Source organism: Patella vulgata, chromosome 2 (assembly GCF_932274485.2).
Source record: "Patella vulgata chromosome 2, xgPatVulg1.2, whole genome shotgun sequence".
In the NCBI taxonomy this organism is placed as follows: Eukaryota; Metazoa; Mollusca; class Gastropoda; family Patellidae; genus Patella; species Patella vulgata.
This window is the reverse complement of record NC_065880.2, coordinates 14,905,148-14,925,470: the sequence shown is the minus strand read 5'-3', so window position 1 is coordinate 14,925,470 and position 20,323 is coordinate 14,905,148. Positions and strand designations below refer to the sequence as shown.

The 20,323-nt window shown below is 32.8% G+C and overlaps 1 protein-coding gene across 2 annotated transcripts in view; it reads right to left on the bottom strand.

The window, feature by feature from the left end:
* Positions 1–15,585, bottom strand: part of LOC126811343 (paired box protein Pax-5) — an 81,070-nt gene extending 65,485 nt beyond the window's left edge. For both annotated transcript variants that reach the window (XM_050536862.2, XM_050536865.2), the window contains exon 1: positions 15,452–15,585. In XM_050536862.2, coding sequence (XP_050392819.1) covers positions 15,452–15,500 — 49 coding nt within the window. In that variant the 5' untranslated portion in view covers positions 15,501–15,585. The remainder of the gene's footprint in view (positions 1–15,451) is intronic.
* Positions 15,586–20,323: the final 4,738 nt, after the last annotated feature.

The following is a 20,323-nucleotide window of genomic DNA, read 5'->3' as shown; positions in this document are numbered from 1 at the left end:
AACTCGCTATCAGATATCTAACACAAAATACACGCTGTCAAACCAAGAAGGATGTATAGAATATTAAAAAGGGGTCGCTCAAACAAAAGACGAAGACAGGGTGTAACAAGAGATTCCCGTAAAATAATACATTTAATGACAGGTAGATAGCATGGGGTAGTGTTTGGGCGAGCCAAATACCATCACATTTACAGCAATACTATAGAATACATTGATTAAAGTGTATACCATAAAACTGTTTTGTTAAGAAAACGGGACATATTTGCCCAAACGCAATTTTAAGGATAAAAAAATAGTCTTATAAACGTTAAGACTTTAGTAACAATACCTGGGTAGAGGAAATAAAAATACTATTTATCATAGAATGTTTTCATATAAAATGATCTGAAAAATTCACATAAAGCGTCATATAAAATGGTATCTTATCGAGACTAGCTTCACAATGGGACATTTTACCTATTTCAAGTGAATAAACTATCTACATAATAGGTCTATATAATATCCTCTAAGGCATATACTAGGTCAAATGAAGTCCTCTAAAAACAAGATTTGAGGGTCTGATTGAACCTAGGTCAATTACTAGAGACATAGTTATAGTTGTAAACTTGGTTTATATTTCAGTAGCCAATTAAAGACTTGGTTACAAATTGAAGAGTTTATCGCTCGATTGGATTGGGGCCTACACTAGTAACTAAATTATCGCTCGATTGGATTGGAACCCACACTAGTAACTAAATGGTTACATCCGATTTATTTTTTTAATTATAAAAAAATTTGGTTATTGGTAAACATGTGTATATATCATTACTGACTATAAGACAATACAAAGATTTGACAAAATCGAGCAAAATGCCATAATACAAGTGGTAGCAGGTGTTCATTGAAGGTAAGCATACTCTGCCTCGTGTTTTTCACCCACCACTTCTAAAATATTACATTATGATTCGTAAAGGGATCTAGTCGGCGGCTGTCTTATTTGTAACACTTTGATTTACACAGCATTAAAAACAAACTTTGCCTGATTTCAATTCATCAATAGGTGTTAGTCATCGTCAAGTATTTTTTTTCTAAAGATTTTTGTAAACAAAATAAAATAGAAAACCATGATCGTTATTCTTAACAAATTCAACTGATGTTTTTTTTAAAAAATAAAAGAAAAAACGATAAACATTTATTGCCCAGCTTTAGGGAATACGGCATCCGAAAATGTTCCCACGTCCATGACAGTTTATTACACATCATCTTTTTATAGTAGAATATATGATACCACATTCTTTAATAATTGCCTCCATTTTGATGTATTAAGTATCCCAGAACATTATACCTCGTGTTCAAACACGTTGGCGATGAAAAGTAGTTGCCATATCCTCTTTACAGGGGGTCATTATCGACCCTTTACAATGGTCCGGATAACTAACGAGAACGGGGGATAAATTGATAATTCTGTAATTAGGGGCCAATGAGTTGTTAAAATATATAGTTATAATACATACTTGAAGAAGGGGAATTTAGTGTCATTGTAATCTTAATACCTGCAGGTCCATACACAAATTCTATCCTATTGTTCTTATCTATAGTCCGTGAGAATAAACCTGTAGATCTAGAGCTTAGGTTGTAAAAATTATCCTTACGTAACGGGATTCCTGTCCAATTTCCTCGCCCGATCTCCGGCAATTTACAGTTATACAAATGAAATGACCTTTAAGAGTGTTTAATGGACATTGAATGACGCCTATACAGATTGTAGATTTCAGTGTGTTTTAACATAGTCATCTGCACAATCGCTAATCTATATTTTGAATTAACACAATACAATGGCACTTATGTGCTACCTTAATGCTAATAAATGAGTTTTTGTTTGGGGATGTCCACAGATTTAGACACAACAACGCCGTTGACTAAACAATGCTATTGGTCAGTCTAACCTCTTTTTTGTACATCAATGGATACACGATAGTTTAGATTGTTATCTAATTGACACATTTTAATAACAAAAGATAGTTTTCATTGATAAAAACGTGTATCGATTGTTTGTTATCATAAATCAATACCATGGTTACCGACCACGGAATTAAAACTATACCGAGTAAAGTGTATATATATCGCATGGAGACCATGTGTAGTATCTGGTTTCTGTGTAAATCCTGAATTGTGCATATTAATAAACAATAAATGGCGTCACTTCTTCCCCCGGGACATATGGGGCTAACATTTAAAGATATATTATGTAAGATTAAGACAAAGAACTGAAAGTCTAAAAATAGATAACTAAAATGAATATTGAAATATTGAAAATTTCATTCAAATTACTTTATTCTGATCGAAGTAATCACTATTTTTACTTTTGACAAGATATGTGGATTTACTGTTTATTATTGTAACGACAGTGCTGGTTATTCGAGTCTTAGCCTCGCTTCTCCATTTTTAAATTAGATTATTAAATGCCCGAACCGTTACAATCTACAAAAAATCGGAGCCATCCGATGGCATCGGGAGTTGATTATGTTAATAAATGTCTACTTAATAATTTATATAACATATAAAGCCTGAAGAAAGACCTGTAATAGGCAGATTTATCTCTTGTATCAAGGTTGGAAGTACTCCACAAAAAAATTGAATTTTTTAGAGATCCTTTCTACGTTGGCTGATTTATTTATGAAATCTGTTTGTCACGTGATTCGGGGATGTCCTAATAGGCCCGACAATTCAGATAGACCCTTATATAGATATTAGTCCGGTAGTTATTTTAGGTTTTGAAACAGTTGGGCAAATACATTGGTATAGATAAATTATGCACACAGAAATCCATTATCACATTTTTTGATAGGCCTAGTAATTTCAACTGATGAACAAAAATAACAATGAGATTATTTTGGGGAATTTGAAATTTAATATCTAAATCCGTTGTCGTGGGCAACAAAATAATAACAGGATATTGATATTAATATCCTTAAATCATACACACCCTCCGCTCCTTATTTACACATGAACATCAAATTATGACATCATCAAATTAGATGTCTGCGTATATTATTGTGTCGCATTGTCATTTGGGTTGGCCTTGACTCACCTCAGGTGTCAAATAAATATCAGGTATAGCCTATGTTAAGAAACAGCAGTGAAGATTTAGCGGCAAGATACGACAGAATGGACTAGATGATTTATCGTTCCCGCTATCTTTTATATCTGCCATAGTTTGGCCGCCGGCAGCCACTATAAAACTGTGAAATAATAGCCTAGTCTTGGCATCTACCTAACAATAATAGCCTACCGTCGAATAACACCGACAGCTACAAAATACAAAAAATGTAGTGTTTAATATATTAAAATCGGAAATAAACTTTTGCAATAATATTTATAATATATACAATAAACGCCATAGTTCAAACAGATGGATATATTGACGAATAAAGAGAGAGAGAGAGAGAGAGAGAGAGAGAGAGAGAGAGTTTAACGTCCACTCGACATAAACTAGGCAATTTCGGGACTAACATATGGTTTAATTTTATTAATTCGCATGCGCGTAGGGGTCTTTAGCAATGGGAAGACCCGGAGAAAACCCACGAGGTTGGACAGATGACCCTACTCCTTGTCACGTACAACCAGCTGACTCTATGACAGACCTTATGATACAGCGCGCACTTGCTAACCATTTGGTCATCCAACCCCCCTTATCGAATAAAGAAAATGAATTTAATAACTTATCACCAAATTTCATCAAAAACTGGAAATCCTGTACAAATTATGGACCAAAAATGAATATCATTTCTGTACATTAAACCACGCCAGTTAACTCAATGACAGACCTTATGATACAGCGCGCATGTGCTAACCATTCGGCCATCCAAACCCCCTATTGAATAAAGAAAATGAATTTAATAACTTATCACCAAATTTCATCAAAACCTGGAAATCCTGTACAAATGATGAACCAAAAATTAATATCATTTCTATACATTAATAATATAAACAGATGAAAAATACGACGTTAAAATATTGGTCTACTAATTTTTTCCAATAAATTGTTCATACTGATTTAATCGAATAAGAATTGTAAACAGCGTTCCACATGATAAAGTTCACGTGATGAAATGTGGTAGTAGATATGCTAGAATGGTCACAATTCAAAATAAAAACAACCCAGATTCAAGTGTTTGAAATAGAAAGTTTTATGGTGGTAATGCATCAGTTAGTTGGGCAGTCAAACGTAACATATCATTACCATTATTATTGGATGGATGGATGAATAAATGAAGTAAAGAAGGACGAATGAAATAAAATGAATGGCCTGAAGAAAGGACAAAACAAAATAAGTGAATATTAACATGTAAATTACATTATATATTTTGATAAAATTAAAGACATTCCATTTCAATGCATATTTTATTAACTTGAACTGAAAACTCTTGAAAATCGTAAAATAATGTCAACTTAAAGAATTATAAATAAATATCTATTTTATAAATATCGATTTTATAAATATCTATTTGAAAAATAAATTATATAAATATCTATTTAAAGTAATTAAAATTATTACTAGGAAAATGTGATGCGCTGGCTTACTAACAAGAGGTCGGGGTTCGATCCCGGTGTTGAAAGAGAAAGTTCCCCGGGTTTTCCCCTGCAAATGTGCAGGAGTGGTGCCCTTGTCCGGGCAAAATTTCCCTCATACTGCATGGCATATGTCCGTCTTGATTAGCCTATATACAGGTCACAATTCTATGAAATATAATTACTGCTTATTACTGAGCGACGTTTCGACTAGGCTTCTCTAGTCATTATCAACTGTATATTAAAAGTTCAATTACTAAATGCCATTGACACAATTGATTAGCCTATAGTCGGTGCAAAATAGTAGTACGTTAACCCCATTTATTTCTTTTCATATTTTGTTTACGAAAACACAAAGACATACACTAAATAAACCTCAAAATATAATTGCGGAATTTTAAAAGATAGGGCATGCATATATCTATTTACTATTATTCAGTATATATATATACTAAAGTCTGTTATTGACGCGATATGTACTTTATAAACCCACTTCAATAGACAGTTTTCAATATAACATGACTTGTCCTGCTTGAGCAGTGTGCGTACGCATTTGTTTTCTTCACATTCAAAAGAGTTTACAGTGTAGACAGAGTAGAAAATATCTAATTCGAACATTACCATAACTCTTATAATAAAACACTCCATGTCGCTCAACTTCTTTCATGAAAACACATTATTTATGGCAGGGGTAAAATTATCATGGGTTGAAAAAGTCCTTGACCGCTTGACACAAGAAAAGCTGTGAAGATGTTCCTATGGGTTGCTTAAACAGCACCAAAAGGTCGAATACCTCTATAGAATAGCAGAAGAATGGCTTTTCTCTCTTCGTTCAATAACATCGTCATTTATTACCAATGTTAAGTCGGCGATCACATAAAAGATACACTGAATAGAGGTCCCCGTCATTGCAATAATATCTATTGAGAAATGAAGGTAAAGAAAGTCGTCACCTTTTGATAAATGTGGCCTTAACAATCAAAAAGACGGGACATTTCAAAATATTTCTCTCTGTGGGGGCGTTTTGGGAATTGCACTTGACTCAAATATTCAACAAATATTTCCCTGTAATACCATGTTCTAAAGTGACGTGTTGATGAGGATGCAGCCCATCAACATTTTAATACTGTTAGATGTATCAGCTTAAGAATTAAACCTTCAGTTATGACCAGTCACCCATCTTATATGGGGAATTTACAATACGTTTGATATTTTCTTTCAAATTGAAAAACATATACATAGGTAAATTGATTTTTGAGGATATCTTTTAGAGCTAGGCGTTGCCACCGATCTTTTATTTTGATATATAGTTAGAATTCGTCTATAGTAATTTAAAGATGAGAGCTACAGGTACTCCGCCATCTTGACTCCACTTGTCAATAGCAAACCTACAGATTCTATCTCCTCTTTTATTAATCGTCTATTTTTTTTTATCCTATTTCAAAGCCAGCCTAGAAGGAGGATTTCAAACTTATTGAATTTAACACACATATTTAATCCCCGTAAAAATGTATCTCTGACTTTCGATGTAAAAAAAGTCCCATAAATAATAACAATGTACATGGAAATGCATGAAGTTACTGTCGGGTTATTTATGTGTGTAAATGTAGTCCATAGTGTTTTGATACTGGTGCGGAGTTTCCCAAATTTGACAGATTATTTTTATATTTTATTTCAGTACTTCCTTAGTAAGTCTACATTAAATTAGATATAATAGCTATGGAAACACGCCCAACACAAACGCTTCTTTAATATAAACAACATCCAGACATAGGAATTTTCAAGTTATTTTCGTGGGAATGATACATTTGAAAGAAAATTATGGTCACTATGTACTAAGAGCCTATTGGTATTGGCCTTGACCTCCACCGGGGGCAATAGTGGACACAAAGACAGTAACTTGGACTGCGCAAATCGGATTAGTGATGTGGCAAAATGGGTACTCAACTGTGTGTTTGATATGATGACCACAGGGGCCCAGAGGCACCATTAATAAGTTGTTTGTTAAGATCTCGAGAGCGGAATTAACATAAATTAAAAAGCCCAACTTAATTGTTAGTGGTAGATACTGTTTGTTATTCACGAGTAAAGTTTGAAATCCTATGTATTTGAACTTGGTGTTAATCCCAGATTAAAACTATTTCAACTGTTTCTAAAAGTATTAAAGGAATATAATACAACTCAATTCATGTTTTAAACTTGTATAACATGATACAGATTTTGTATGCGCACCTTTTGATAATTTGCTAATTAATTCACTTGAAACTTAATTCCCAAAATATTGCAGAATTAAAGGCAAATATATGTAGACTTTCAGACTATACATATTTTTTCAAAATGTCTTACCAAAATCAGTTGGACGTTAAACCCCATTTCATTTCATTTCTTACCAAAAATCATACTGGTACAAACATTATTAAAGATCAATATTTCCATAAGTTATGGTTTGTTAAAGGGGCGTTAGGTAAGATTAGATAAAGAGCTGACATTTCCCGCTATAATAGTTAAAACATTGATAATGAAAACAGAATATGCTGAAAATGTCAGTCAAACTGATTCACTATAAACCGAGATATTAGCGTTGGTACGATAATAAACGAAGTCTCCATTAGCCATTTTTACGATAACTTATCCTTCACAAAATGTATAAAAAAATCCACTAAATAACGAAGGCTAACGATGGCATCAAGAGTTGATTATGGTCTGGATAGGTTAATGTCTAATTAATAATTTAGATAACATTTCATCGCTAAAGAAAGACATGCAATGGGCCGATTTAGCTCTTGCATGATGCTTGTTTAATAAAAGAAGTTCATATTACTTTCTGCATGACACCCCACTGCCATTTTTAACGTCTTGTACTCGTTTATCAGGCAACTCTACGAACACCAAGGCCCCTGTTTTGTTGTTTTAATCGTCTAGAAAAACTTTACTATCTACAGAATACTTTTATTAACTATAAATAAGGATAGTCACAATCATCCAGTAAAAGTGGTCTTTAATCTGAATATGCACCTTAAATGTATTAAAGTTTATTGCCTTCCGTCGTCAAAAGATAAGAGCAAAGCAAATATTATGAGATGAGCTTCCTCATGCACGACGTATTTTAACCTCTACTTGCGGTAATGATGAATATAATTGTTTTGATACAATATGTTCGATATAATATAGGTTTCAATATGATCTATAGTCAAACAGTATATTTATAATGGTCTCTGGCTTGTGGTTTGTTTGAACATGTGTTCAGCCATTTCCGTGTTTAGATTTTAGGTAAAATGGCGTCATACTCCGATGATTGTCAATAAGAGAGAGTCGTTTAAACACAAATTTTTACTATTCCAAGTCAAGTTGGCTCAACAATTCTTAACAAGTTGTCCAGGTCATGCTTCAAAGATTTAAAACGACCTATTATAGAATGTTTCTATATCATTCAGCGTTTATCAACTTGGTGTAGGGGTCTATTAAGCTTCAATACACAACAAAAACATACAAAACATTCACCACCCCATTGACTCTTCCAGCTTTATTTAAACAACTACTTGATCAGATCTACTTATCAAAATATTTATTATCGGTTTCATATACAAAACGCCTCTTTTTTTAAAAAATAAAATATGGATAGTTCAAGCTTTGGATGACAGTCATATTTGATAATGTAAAACGTTTATTAAGAAGACAGGCGAACCTGGTTTCCATACGGGTGACGTCTGTTGTGTTCTGATAAACTTACTGCAATACCAAATTAAATGGTGGAAATGGAACCATCTTACAAAATATGCAGACGGTTTAGGCGAGTCACGTGGATGCTCGTGTATACATAGACAGCAGGTATTTTATGGGCGATTGATCATTTAGAAATTTGACTGAAAGATGATAAAATTACACGCCAACTGGAGATGTTATGTCATATGGCAAGCGTCAATTAGGAACTCCTCTATAGTCTCTTGTAGATGTTCATCTGAAAGTTTGTGAGTTTGGACGTAATAGCAGTTTGCATGCAATCGGCGTGAACCAGTTTTAGAACTAAACCATTTCAGTCAAGTTTAGTGAATAGAGGGCGTGTTTCCATTATTCGTCAAGTAATGACCGCCATATTCTTCCAGATATAGGCGTATGTAGGTGAGGAGAGACCAGTGTTCTTGTACATTGACTAGCCAAGTTTACCTGAACGTTTTATATGGCGGCAATTGTGTAGAAATTGTACAATTGAGGTGAGCGCCGATACTTCCAAGCTATTAATGCAAGTTCCCTGCTGGGCTTTTCAATGTGTTGGTTATAGCTGATAATGGAGGGCACGACAGAATAGTTGGAGTATAAATTAGTTGTTGGCTAGAGTAACAATGAACGGGCCAACTCGAGTGCTGCCACACAATATCAAATGGCGACAGCAGAATATTCAAAGCATACCGTTCCCTTCCATCAAATAGATTTATAATTCATGAATTAATTACAAGGATAAAAAATATTACACTCTACTGTCTTGAAGTGTGTATTGTTTCTAACAATATAGGTATTATATATTTATGAAATAAGTATGAACATGGATAATGACACTGTCAGATGATCGATGTGTCTAGTTATCGTATTTATGGTATGGAAGAAAGGGACTAATTATCTTATATTTACTTAGCAAGATTTAAAGAAATATTAAATAAAGGTGTTTGTTCATCTGACATTAAGAGGGAGGGGATATCACGTGATCCATCACAAAATTCCAATTCCCTCTTTGTACCATCAAAACTGTATACGATTTTGGGTTAGATATCTGTGATCAGATATCAGAAATCCTGTATCTTAATATAGCTATGACCTGGAAACGGTATTCACCTATATATATAATTAGATACCTGTAATCCTTCAGAAAGCCTGGATCTTGTTAGGGCCTTAATAATGAACAAGACACTACCAAATATAGTATCTGTTATTAACCCTCAACCAAAATTGAATCTCAAAAGTTCATCAACAATGCAATCTGATTAAAGTACAGATCTATATTTCGTTTCGTTTTTTTTATACTTTCGATGGCCTACAAAAGACAAGTAAAACGAAATTTTGAACTATAAAAACGAAACGAAATAGGATGTGTGTTTTAACTAGATTGTCAACAATGAAATGGTTAGAATTTGTTTCTATAAGATCCTTTAACCAAATCTTTAAGAAAAAAAATAAAACATATAAAATACTGTCATTGTTATATCAGACACCTTTGCGTAATTCCATGAATGCTTACTTGTGGGTCATTAAAAACTTCATTTAGTCATTTTCTACTCAAATTTCTCTATTGGGACATTTCTTTCCCCTTAAACTAAAATTACTTGAATCTGAGCCTAAATTTGACCTAAGGTTTGTTTTTTAACAATAGAAAACTAGAGGAATCCTTTTGGTAGGTTATAACTACCTATGGGTGAAGGTATTAAATACACCTTTTTTAAGGTGAACGTTAAGACTATCTCAGCGTCGCCCAAGGCTCACAAAACAGTAAAACGAGCCATGCCAAAAAATCCGAGGGGAACTAATTCTATACCATCAGTAGTATAGACCTAGGTTTTATATTACTAACAATAGAGGGGACTTCAATACGGTTAGAATGAAGTTATATAGTTACATGTACTTTACTTTATAATGTCAAATCAAGGTCTTGAAGTTTTTAAATGCTATAGTCTTTATCAAGCTCGCCTACAAAAAAAATTATGATTTAATACAACGCATTTAGAGAATTTGTGTTTAAAAATATGTAGATGTTTAAAAGATGATTATCATCCCCATCTTAAAACTTTGTTATTTAAAGTTCCCCTTTCAGCCATGCCTAGTAAATTTTGTTTAGAAATTTGAAAGAAACCTATAGAAGACCCGTCAGCATGTTATCAAATTTAAATCTTTCCATAAAAAAACACCGAGATGCTTTGAAAAGGGAATTAAAGGTGATGTTTGTCCTAAATGTAGGTAAAATGATAAACTGAACAAAACCCTACAGATTTCTTATATCAAAACAAAAATCGTGCTTGTATAAAATCCGGACCGAAATTTGAATAAATATGTCCCCCACTGTGGAGTATTATTAATGGCTTTTAAAGGAGCTGTGTTTTGGCTTATATTAAATCAGAGTTTAACTTTATCACCTCCCTATTAACATATCAGAATTTTAAATTCAACATCAAAAGAATTTGAAGATTGTCTAGCGTGTTTTTTTCGGGTCGGTCTTTTGAATTGCTTATGGGTATATTGATTCAAATTTGATAGACCTTAATTAAAAAGTTAACCCAGTTCAGTCCAGTAATCAAAAATGAATATGAATAAAGATGTCTATTTATGCTAATACTAAAATAAAATGCACACTTTGTTTATAAAACGCAATTCTATTCTATCAGTTAATTTTGAATATTTTTTAGGGGTTTTGTACCAGGCTAAATACATTTTATATTAAAGGGACAATAACACTCTTGCTGGCTTGACAGCTCCAGAAAATAAAAAATAGCCTTATTCTAAGTACTGGATGTGTTAGTGTCCTACCTGTTGTGTAAATTATCCATTAAATTCTATTATACTTGTCCAGAGGGTTCGAAAATATTTTAAAATCCAAGTCACATTTGAAAAGGTTTGCGTTAGGCTTTTCAAATCATTTAGTTAAATTTTTCCATTTTTTTTAAATTAGATGTGTTAAGATGAAATTTGTATCATCAATTAATTGGAATATTGTAAAATAGTACAATTTGTTGGCCAGAATAAAGATTGGGACATATTATTCAGTTACTACAAGAGTGGTATTGAGCCTTTAAGACAATTATTGAGGTCTTATATTTCATTATAAGATAGAGTTTTATACATGATTTAAACACATATTAAGAATTATATAAAGATTGATTGTAATAATACTTGAAAGATAAAATATTTGAAAAGTCACAATATTTCACACTTAAACAGGCATTATGTACGAGCTAAAGCTGCCTATTGTATGTCTTTCTTTGGGCCTTAAATGTTATATAAATGATTAATCATACATTATATATATGACAAGACCATTATCAGCTCTCGAAGTCATCGGATGACCCCGATTTTAAGTACATTAGGACAATTCTGCCATTTAATGATTTAATTTTAAAATGGAGAGGAAGAGCTAGGTTAAGACTCGAATTACCAGTACGGTGGTTACGATCAATGCACACATCAATTGATAACTTCGCTCAAAATAAAGTAATTTGAATAAAACTTTCAATATATTCATTTTGCCTTAAACATGCATTATGCAAGAGCAAAATCTGCTTATTACAAGTGTTTCTTTAGGCCTGACATGTTATCTAAATTATCAATTAGACATTAATTAACTTATCCAGACCATAATAAACTCTCGATGTCAAGGCTAGCCTTCGATGTTGGCTGGATTAGATTCCTATATGCCGCTAACGGCCGTTGATAAGTAAAACAGAAAAAAGTGGATAATCGAGACTATGCTGTTTATAAAATGATTTTAGTAATGATGACCGAGACTATGCAAAAATTTCACCTGCTTCTTTCTCGGCTCATAGTGGATCAATTTGACTGAAATTTACAGCAAATTACCGTTACACTATCTAGTTTTTAACTATTATAGCGAGAACTGCCATCTCTTTATCTTATCTCCCATAATGTATCTTTAACTATTTTTGAACTATTATAGCGAGAACTGCTAACTCAGTATCTAAATCTTATTTAATACCCCTTTAAATATGTAATAAATTCCAACTAAAAAAAAACTAAAAAAAAAATTCCATAGCAAAATATCAATTGTGATGTTTGCAAAAATAAATATAATTTAGTCCTTAATTGAATATATTGTCAATATAATATGCATGTAATTACCTGTATTGTAAATATATATTGTGTTATTTTTAGGTTTTGTTGTATAAGAACTAACTTCGACAATCATCAGCTAATTTTTTAAAGTTTAGTAGTTTTATTGATGGGAATTTAATTTTATTGGAGTATATGTTTCACAAACCAGCTTGAACTGTGGGTGTATGACAATTATCTGTATAAGAGAAGCTTTATAGTAATTTAATGTGATCACGCTCACTGACCACAGTAACGGTCAACTAGTCAAGTGAAACCAAGGCTTTAATGACAAGTCTTATATCAAATTATCGACAATATAACGTAATATTACTTTATGGACTATAAGTAAATTATTAGGACTTATAATATTAGTTATTATATAAATTATATTTAGTTCAATACCCACACTGTATTTATACTATGTTTAAACAAATCGACCATAAACATTTTATTGTTTATCACATAAAATATTATGAGCATTTTCATCTTGTTTTGAATATAATTTTGAAAATATTCTGTCATTTAATATTATTTACAAGAAAAAATTGAATATTTTGTTGAATAAACTTTGGTATTTACTAATATTTAGCAGCAAAGATTTAACCAGCAATTTATTAATTAACTGATAAGCTACAATGCATTAGGCAATTTGTGGAAATTTTAGATTCGAACACCTTGTCGTATTGACAATGTATATTATATTTTAAAATTTATTAATTAAAATTCATTAATTAAAATTATTTTTAATTTAGTTTATTTAAAATTCTTTTTTTTTTTCAATTTCAATGTGGCATAAATGACGATTCCGTTTTAACTGCCCAGATCTACATTTATACATGATGTAAATGTTATTAATAAAATTAATTCAGGAATATATGAATATGATCATTTATGATTGATATTTGCATTTAGGCATAATTTGATTTCTTTATACGATTTAATTCCATCATATATATCAATAATATATCACAATATATGCAAATCTATTATCAATAAATATTAAATTTATATATGAAACAATAAAACTAATATTAATTCAAGCACACAGCACGTTTTTCTTATCTGTATGTTTAAATGTATATTGATGTTAAACTTTTACTAACGTTAGCACAATGTACGTACAGGCCTATATGAAAAATATTTTACTCTTTTCTTTTAATTTTCTTTTACAAATCCTAATAAAATTTGAAAATATAGTTATGGTTGACACAAATATAATTTTAGAGATGTTATATTTGTATAATTACATGAATATGTTGGTACCAACTGAACAATACAACATGTTTATTAATAGATATAACGATATATGTCATGAAAATACAAAATTTATACTGGTATGTAAGTAGTGGAAACATAATAAAATACATAATATACATTTAACATCTGGATGTACATATATTTTTATACTGGTATCGGTAGCAGATGGGATTATTTTGCGTATAAATAACATTCATTAATGATGGCGTTTTATATACTCTTTTATTAAAAATCACTGTAGCTTGAATTAGCTTTCATATCATTTCAACTACTAAATGAAGATTTAACAAATTACTTGATGCATACAGCTTGCAGTATCTGTTTTGTGTATCTTTGTCCGCGGGTTTGTCTTTTTGGTTTCTGGTGTTTGTCTTTATTGGTTTATGCTTATTATGTATGGTTCGGTCGTCCGGAACTTACTATTAGTAAGCGATAGAAATGTATCAAAAAAATCAAGAGTAAATGCTCCATTAATTTTAACATGGGGACAGTACAAAGGTAATATTTAAAAACAATTTAAAACACGATGACGAAGTAAGATTCATGCAACGGAGATTTGGAGATAGATAATGTTATTTAATGAATAATCGTTATAAAACATACAGGATTTTGTTTTATATTTTATTTTTATCTATTAAAGTAATGTTTATGTTTGTATGATATCGTCATTGACCATACAGCAGTGTCTACAAACATTTGTAACGGATTTGGACTATAGTTGTTGGTTGGTTATTCATTCAAGGAACATATATATGAAAATATTTCATTATGACATAACACACATAAGTCCCATATTTACTTGATTATATAAGACAAGTAAAGGCCGTAACAATGGTGTGGCATGTAAGTAAAATTATGTCATGCCTGTGGTATAAATGTTATCTACGTCCAAGTACAAAGGATATAAATATAATATAAAAAATGTGTTAATTTTAACGAGAAAAGTTGACAGTCATGTATCTTGATGAATAGCACAGATAGATAATTATAAGTAATAAGGTGTATTTTATAGATATTTACTTATATATAACCCATGTGTGTGTTTATATATATATATAACAACCAGGCACATCAATAAACTATTTATGTTATGACATTAAATGTATTAAGGCGATGATATGTATATGATCATATACTTGTATGATTGGTTGACGGTCTACTCTCTCTGTGTGTACGTTTAAATGCGACCATGTGTAGCATACATTTCCCTTTCTTCTAACAAGGTCTTAATATAAGTACAATACATTAAATATAAAAAAATCTAAGGCCGGAATGTAAATATGACCCTAAATGAGAAAGATTCATTACAAATATGCTATATTGTCAAATGTTTGCTCTCTCTGCGACTCAAACGCTTCTGTGTTTGTACGAACCGTTATGAGCCTCTTCAAATTCACGGTGAAAAACTATCTAAACTTAATATACGGGGCAGAGTTTAGCAACATCGTTGAAAATAAATACACAACTGAATACTCTACCTATAGTAGTTTATGCTAGTATAAGACATTTCGTTTAGAATGCGATGAGGACGATATGTGAATATAAAGTCTATGTGAATATAAAGTCTGTGTGAAGAGGGATATAAAATCTAAAGAGTTTTCTTAAAGCATCGTACCATAATTTTTGACTGATTATAATTCGAACTAATCTCAAGGCATCAGTGTTAGTCTCATAAACATCAGTGCTAACTAACCTTGGATTTCTCTTAAACGTTTACAATTTGCTGGCTGAGTGACAATCATACTAGCGTAAACACTGAGGTGGGTTAATGAAAAAAGGACGTGAAACGCACTCGGAATATTGTCAACTAAAAATTAAAAATAAGTGATCTTACCTTTGCCTTGTTTAGTGGACTGCGACATGTTTTCCATGGGTCTCAACATTGATAGATCGTTGTTGAACACCGCTACTTGAAAATAACACAAACTTTTAATGGGTCTCCAGACGTTACAGATGACGAAGACTTCAAGAACGAAAGATCCTAGTTTCGTTTTTATATTATTTTAGAATAAACAGATCTATGTTTGTCATCTACAGACTGTTCACATTGAAGTACAGAAGATTATCCACCTGTAAGGAAATAATATCACTTCAGAGATTAATATGAAAACACGGTCGACAAATCCACTTGGCAACAAACAGAAGAAAATATAGTATTATAACCAAAAAACTAAAATATTACATTGTTAAACAGTTGTAGAAAATGCCTCAGTGATGACATCCATATTCCGTAAATATATCAACGAATGGCGTTGAGATGAGACGGAGAAGTTGTATTCTTGTCAACTCACCTGGGCGATCAGCCGTGAAAACAGCTCGGCCACGCTTGGCTGATCCGTAGGGAAAAGTACGAGATCAAAATGGCTGGAAGTGAACCCGATCCTCACCAACTTTACACGTTACCTACAAAAAGTATTGATATATGTGTTGTGTTGTGTTATAGCGCGCTGATAGCCAACCAGGATTCTATCTCTCCATTGTAAAGCTTTTCTACTTGTTTTTCCATGTCATGCATATTTAAACCCCGTTCCGTCTCGTGATTGGTCGAGCGGAACGCGGCGCTGCGGAGACTCTACCTTCGCCTTTTAAAACGGTAGGTGAGTGGTTTGTTAACGTATAGCTGTTTAGTGTATAATCTCACCATCTTGGCCAGACTACTACAATTTTCATCAACCATCGTCATTTTTTACAATTCGGGCTTTTTAAAATTTGCTTCGCCATTTTCAATCTAATTTGATTTACCTGGAGAATAATGTAGGTCAGGTTATATTGCGCGATGGCGTCATTAAAGCTATAGCTGGTATATATAGTTGTAACGGGTTGAAATATGTTGACGATACTACACCATTACATTCTTTACTAATATAGCTTGGGGCAAAATGGTGACGTGTTGAGAGATATAAACCAAAATGGTTGTCGTTTCATTTTGTCACTCATCTTTTACAGGAGTTTGCAGCAGGCGGTGGTTTGTCATCTTGCGTGGAAGTGCGCGCATTGAAAATATGATATGATATGAAACCATAATTCAATATACACTATACCTGGAATATTGTCGTCTGCAAGATTTGTTTTCCAGTATCTAGTTTAAAACACGACGTCTGTTCACAATTTTTCCCAGGTCTCCTATCGTCTGCTTGATTTGTAAATTGGGTTTAGCTGATTAAGCTAACGAATCTTATTATGTTTCACATCGGTGTGAAAAGGCTCTTGTAAATGCAGTAAAAACTTAAGTTGTCCCTTTAGTTTAGATAAGCAATTCAGACGTCGAGAGACGACAAACTTGTCACAGATTTAATCAAAGCAGGACTGAACGTTACTCAGTGAAGAAATTTCACGTCTGGATTAGGAAAGTTTGGCGATTAGTTTCAGCTAATTAACGCAACAAGCTAATCTTTAATGTTAACAATTGTCCCTTTACCAATTAATTAATCTTGCTGATTCTACGTAATTTGATGTCGTAATGGAGGACGCCAATAAATGTTTTCAAGAAATCTTGAACCTATCCGCCATGTTTTAACCCCGTATTTGATGGGATTCGGATACATAAGAATGTTTTGAATTTATTCATAAGTCGCTACCCTTATTCGCAATTGGTAGAAATGAGAAAGAAATATTGAGCCGATCGTATAAGCCTATTGTGGGTTGTTTTTGTTGTATTGTACCGGTCAACTTAAACGAATACAATAGTAGAATTCTTGTCCCGTTCACTTGACGGCTCTTCTACTCAGCATACCTATACACTGAGGAACAAAGGCAATAAAAACAAATTCTTCGTTATATGTCGCTCATAACAAAAGATGTTTATAAATAGAAAGCAACATGCTTAGTGTAACTATTAAAACTATGGCTAGGAATATTCATGATTTGACACTATTTTAATACAACAGTTTTACCACACGAGCAGTTGCGATTATTTTCAGACCAAAAAGAGAAAATGAAATGGGGTTTAACGTCATACGGGAAATTTTGTCCGGATAATGACGCCACGGCCTAATCTTATTTCGATTTGCAACTGTCAAGTGTTCTTTTTTACGTGCACGGCAACGTGTACATAGGATCTGATTTTTTTGTGTACCATCCGAACGACTAGACACGGCTACTTGCGAAGCCTTCTGTCCTGCACCATTCACAAGGGGAAATCATGCCGGAAAACCCGAAGAACTTTCTCAGCCAACACTGGTACCGAACCCGGCATCGCCACGATGGCTCCCATAAAAACAAAAGAATAACATATTTATGCATTTGAAACGTGTCGCGCTTTGATCCCCTTAGGATAAATAAACGTGTTATTCTCTGGCGACAAAACATATCAACAACTACAACGTCATCATCTGAACAGTTCATCAAGATTAATTGGACAGACAGCGTTCATTTGTGGGCGTTTTAACTGCATACATGCAATTTCTCTTTTTTTAATGATTTTTTTTGCATTTAAAATATTTGGTCTGTAGCTCTGCTGTTACCCATTACAAAAAACAAAGTTTCCACTGTTAAAAATTCAAATCAATTAGATATATGCGATGATGGCTGTGGTGTAACAGATAAGGTATTTCTATTTCTAGAGCACCCGAGATATCTTCACTTTGGCATTGCCGTACAGGTTATATCTTCTGTCGTAAAACCTCGTCTACTTAAGTCACTTTATGAACGTGTTCACTTTCCGGAAAGCCACACACCAATCCACATAGCGAATGGCTTATGGTTACCCCGTGCTTTCGTATTGGACATCGGTGTAGGTTACCTTTTACCAATTAGCGTTGACTGGAGTCAAATTTCGCACCGTGGTATAGTCAAGCCGTAGGGAACTAGCCTACCCGCTAGAGTTGTAAGCCCGACATGGGGCAAGAAGAGTCTGTGAGGATTAATAATGAAAATTGTGCCTACACGTTCGGATGGGAGGTTCAGCCTTGTACACGTTAATGGACCCTGACCCCGGTTTCACAAAGCATTCTCAGACTTAAGGATTTACTCAACTTTCAATCACTTTTATGAGAAATACCTTTGATCCAGAAACACAAAAAATTGCAGTTGGTTTCTTATTGATGTATTTGATACATTAAAACAACAAAAGTTTTATAATGAGTTACGTTTTAGTTAAAATAAGACGAACAAGTTCGAGTAAAGTCCTAACTTAAGTCTAAGAATGTTTTGTGAAACCGTGGCCTGGGCCTTTAGAATTATGAGGAAAAGAAGGTGGAAACACCACTGTCCTCTTAGCATTGCACAGGTAACCATAGAAATAAAAATTACCATATGTTAACCTGAAAATTACCAAAATAGTGTGTTGACAAGATTTTAACCCTCATTCCATCCCCCCACCCCCAGTTAGACAATTAGAATGTTAGTAAAACTATCACAATATAGACCCAATTCCTAAATATCCAGAAATGATTTCGCGTACGAGACACAAACGGGTTACCCTCGTACCAATTTTCAATTTAACTTTGTTTTCCCCATTTGGAAAGTCCACTTATTTTTGCTCAATTTTGGCTCGAATTGTTCATAAGATTCTGTAAACTTGTCGTTTGCGGTATTTGTTGTTCTTAGTGTTTAACGTCCGCTTCCACTAAAGGTGATATCGCTGACAAGTCTTATTTTTCATTTTTATTATCTTAGAGCACGCGCAGGAGTCTTTCCTTTGGGAGGAAACCACGAGTACCAGGAGTAAACCCACGAGGTTAAGAAGGCGCCCGCGTTATTTGTGTTTATCCACTATTTAAAATATTTGTCCCACGCAAGTTTTATCAGATCAGAAGATTTCCATTCTAAATACACATCCATCTAGTTCAACAGTAGATAGCACAGTTGTCACAAAAAAAAGGTTTATAATACCAAGTTAAATGCTTCTATAATTATGAAAAATGAAGAAATGATATGTTCAAGATGTTTTTTTCCTATATTAGTCATATTGAGATATAAAAGATTGAATAACCTCTAAGCAATCAGATGAATTTTTGTCTGATACATACACAATTACGACATGGTTAGATATTATCTCTTTGAAACAAAAATTATGTATATTATGCATACCATGTATATTATGCCCGTTTAGGTGTGCATTACCTTACCCGATTAAAAACATACCAATCAATTTTATAAACCCAAAGTACCCTGTGAACTATTGGTCTAATATCATTTATTTCATAAAATGCACTTGATAAGAGCTTAAAAAGTTGATTAAAGAAGTCAGCCATCTTAATGGGTTGATATTTTCATTATATAAATAAAAAGACTGTGAGAAATAAACAATCCAAGAAAATAGAATAAAATAATATTGATATATGACTTTGATATGCCTTGAACAGTACACATATTTACTTGTCTGATTATACCCAATAGTACACAGTCATTGACCATTGTCATTATAGAATTAAGTTTTTACGAAACAACGGTTTAACCCCCTTTTGGGGGGCTCGTAGAGGATTAAACTTAGGCGTATATTGACAAGTACTTGAGCCGAGGAAAGAATTGGATATAATTAATACATGTATAAATTGTGTTCTATTTATAATAATGGAAGAGAATCTATTGTATCAATATGAAGGGGGATAAATGGGTTTTGTTGAGATGGTCAATGAAAGGTGTAAATACAGTTAGTCGTCTTTAGACTATTGTTCACCTTATTAGCCGAAAATATGTTAATCTGGTTACCCTAGTAACCAACTTTGTATCTTTTCCGAAAATTAAAAATGTTACTTATTTCCTG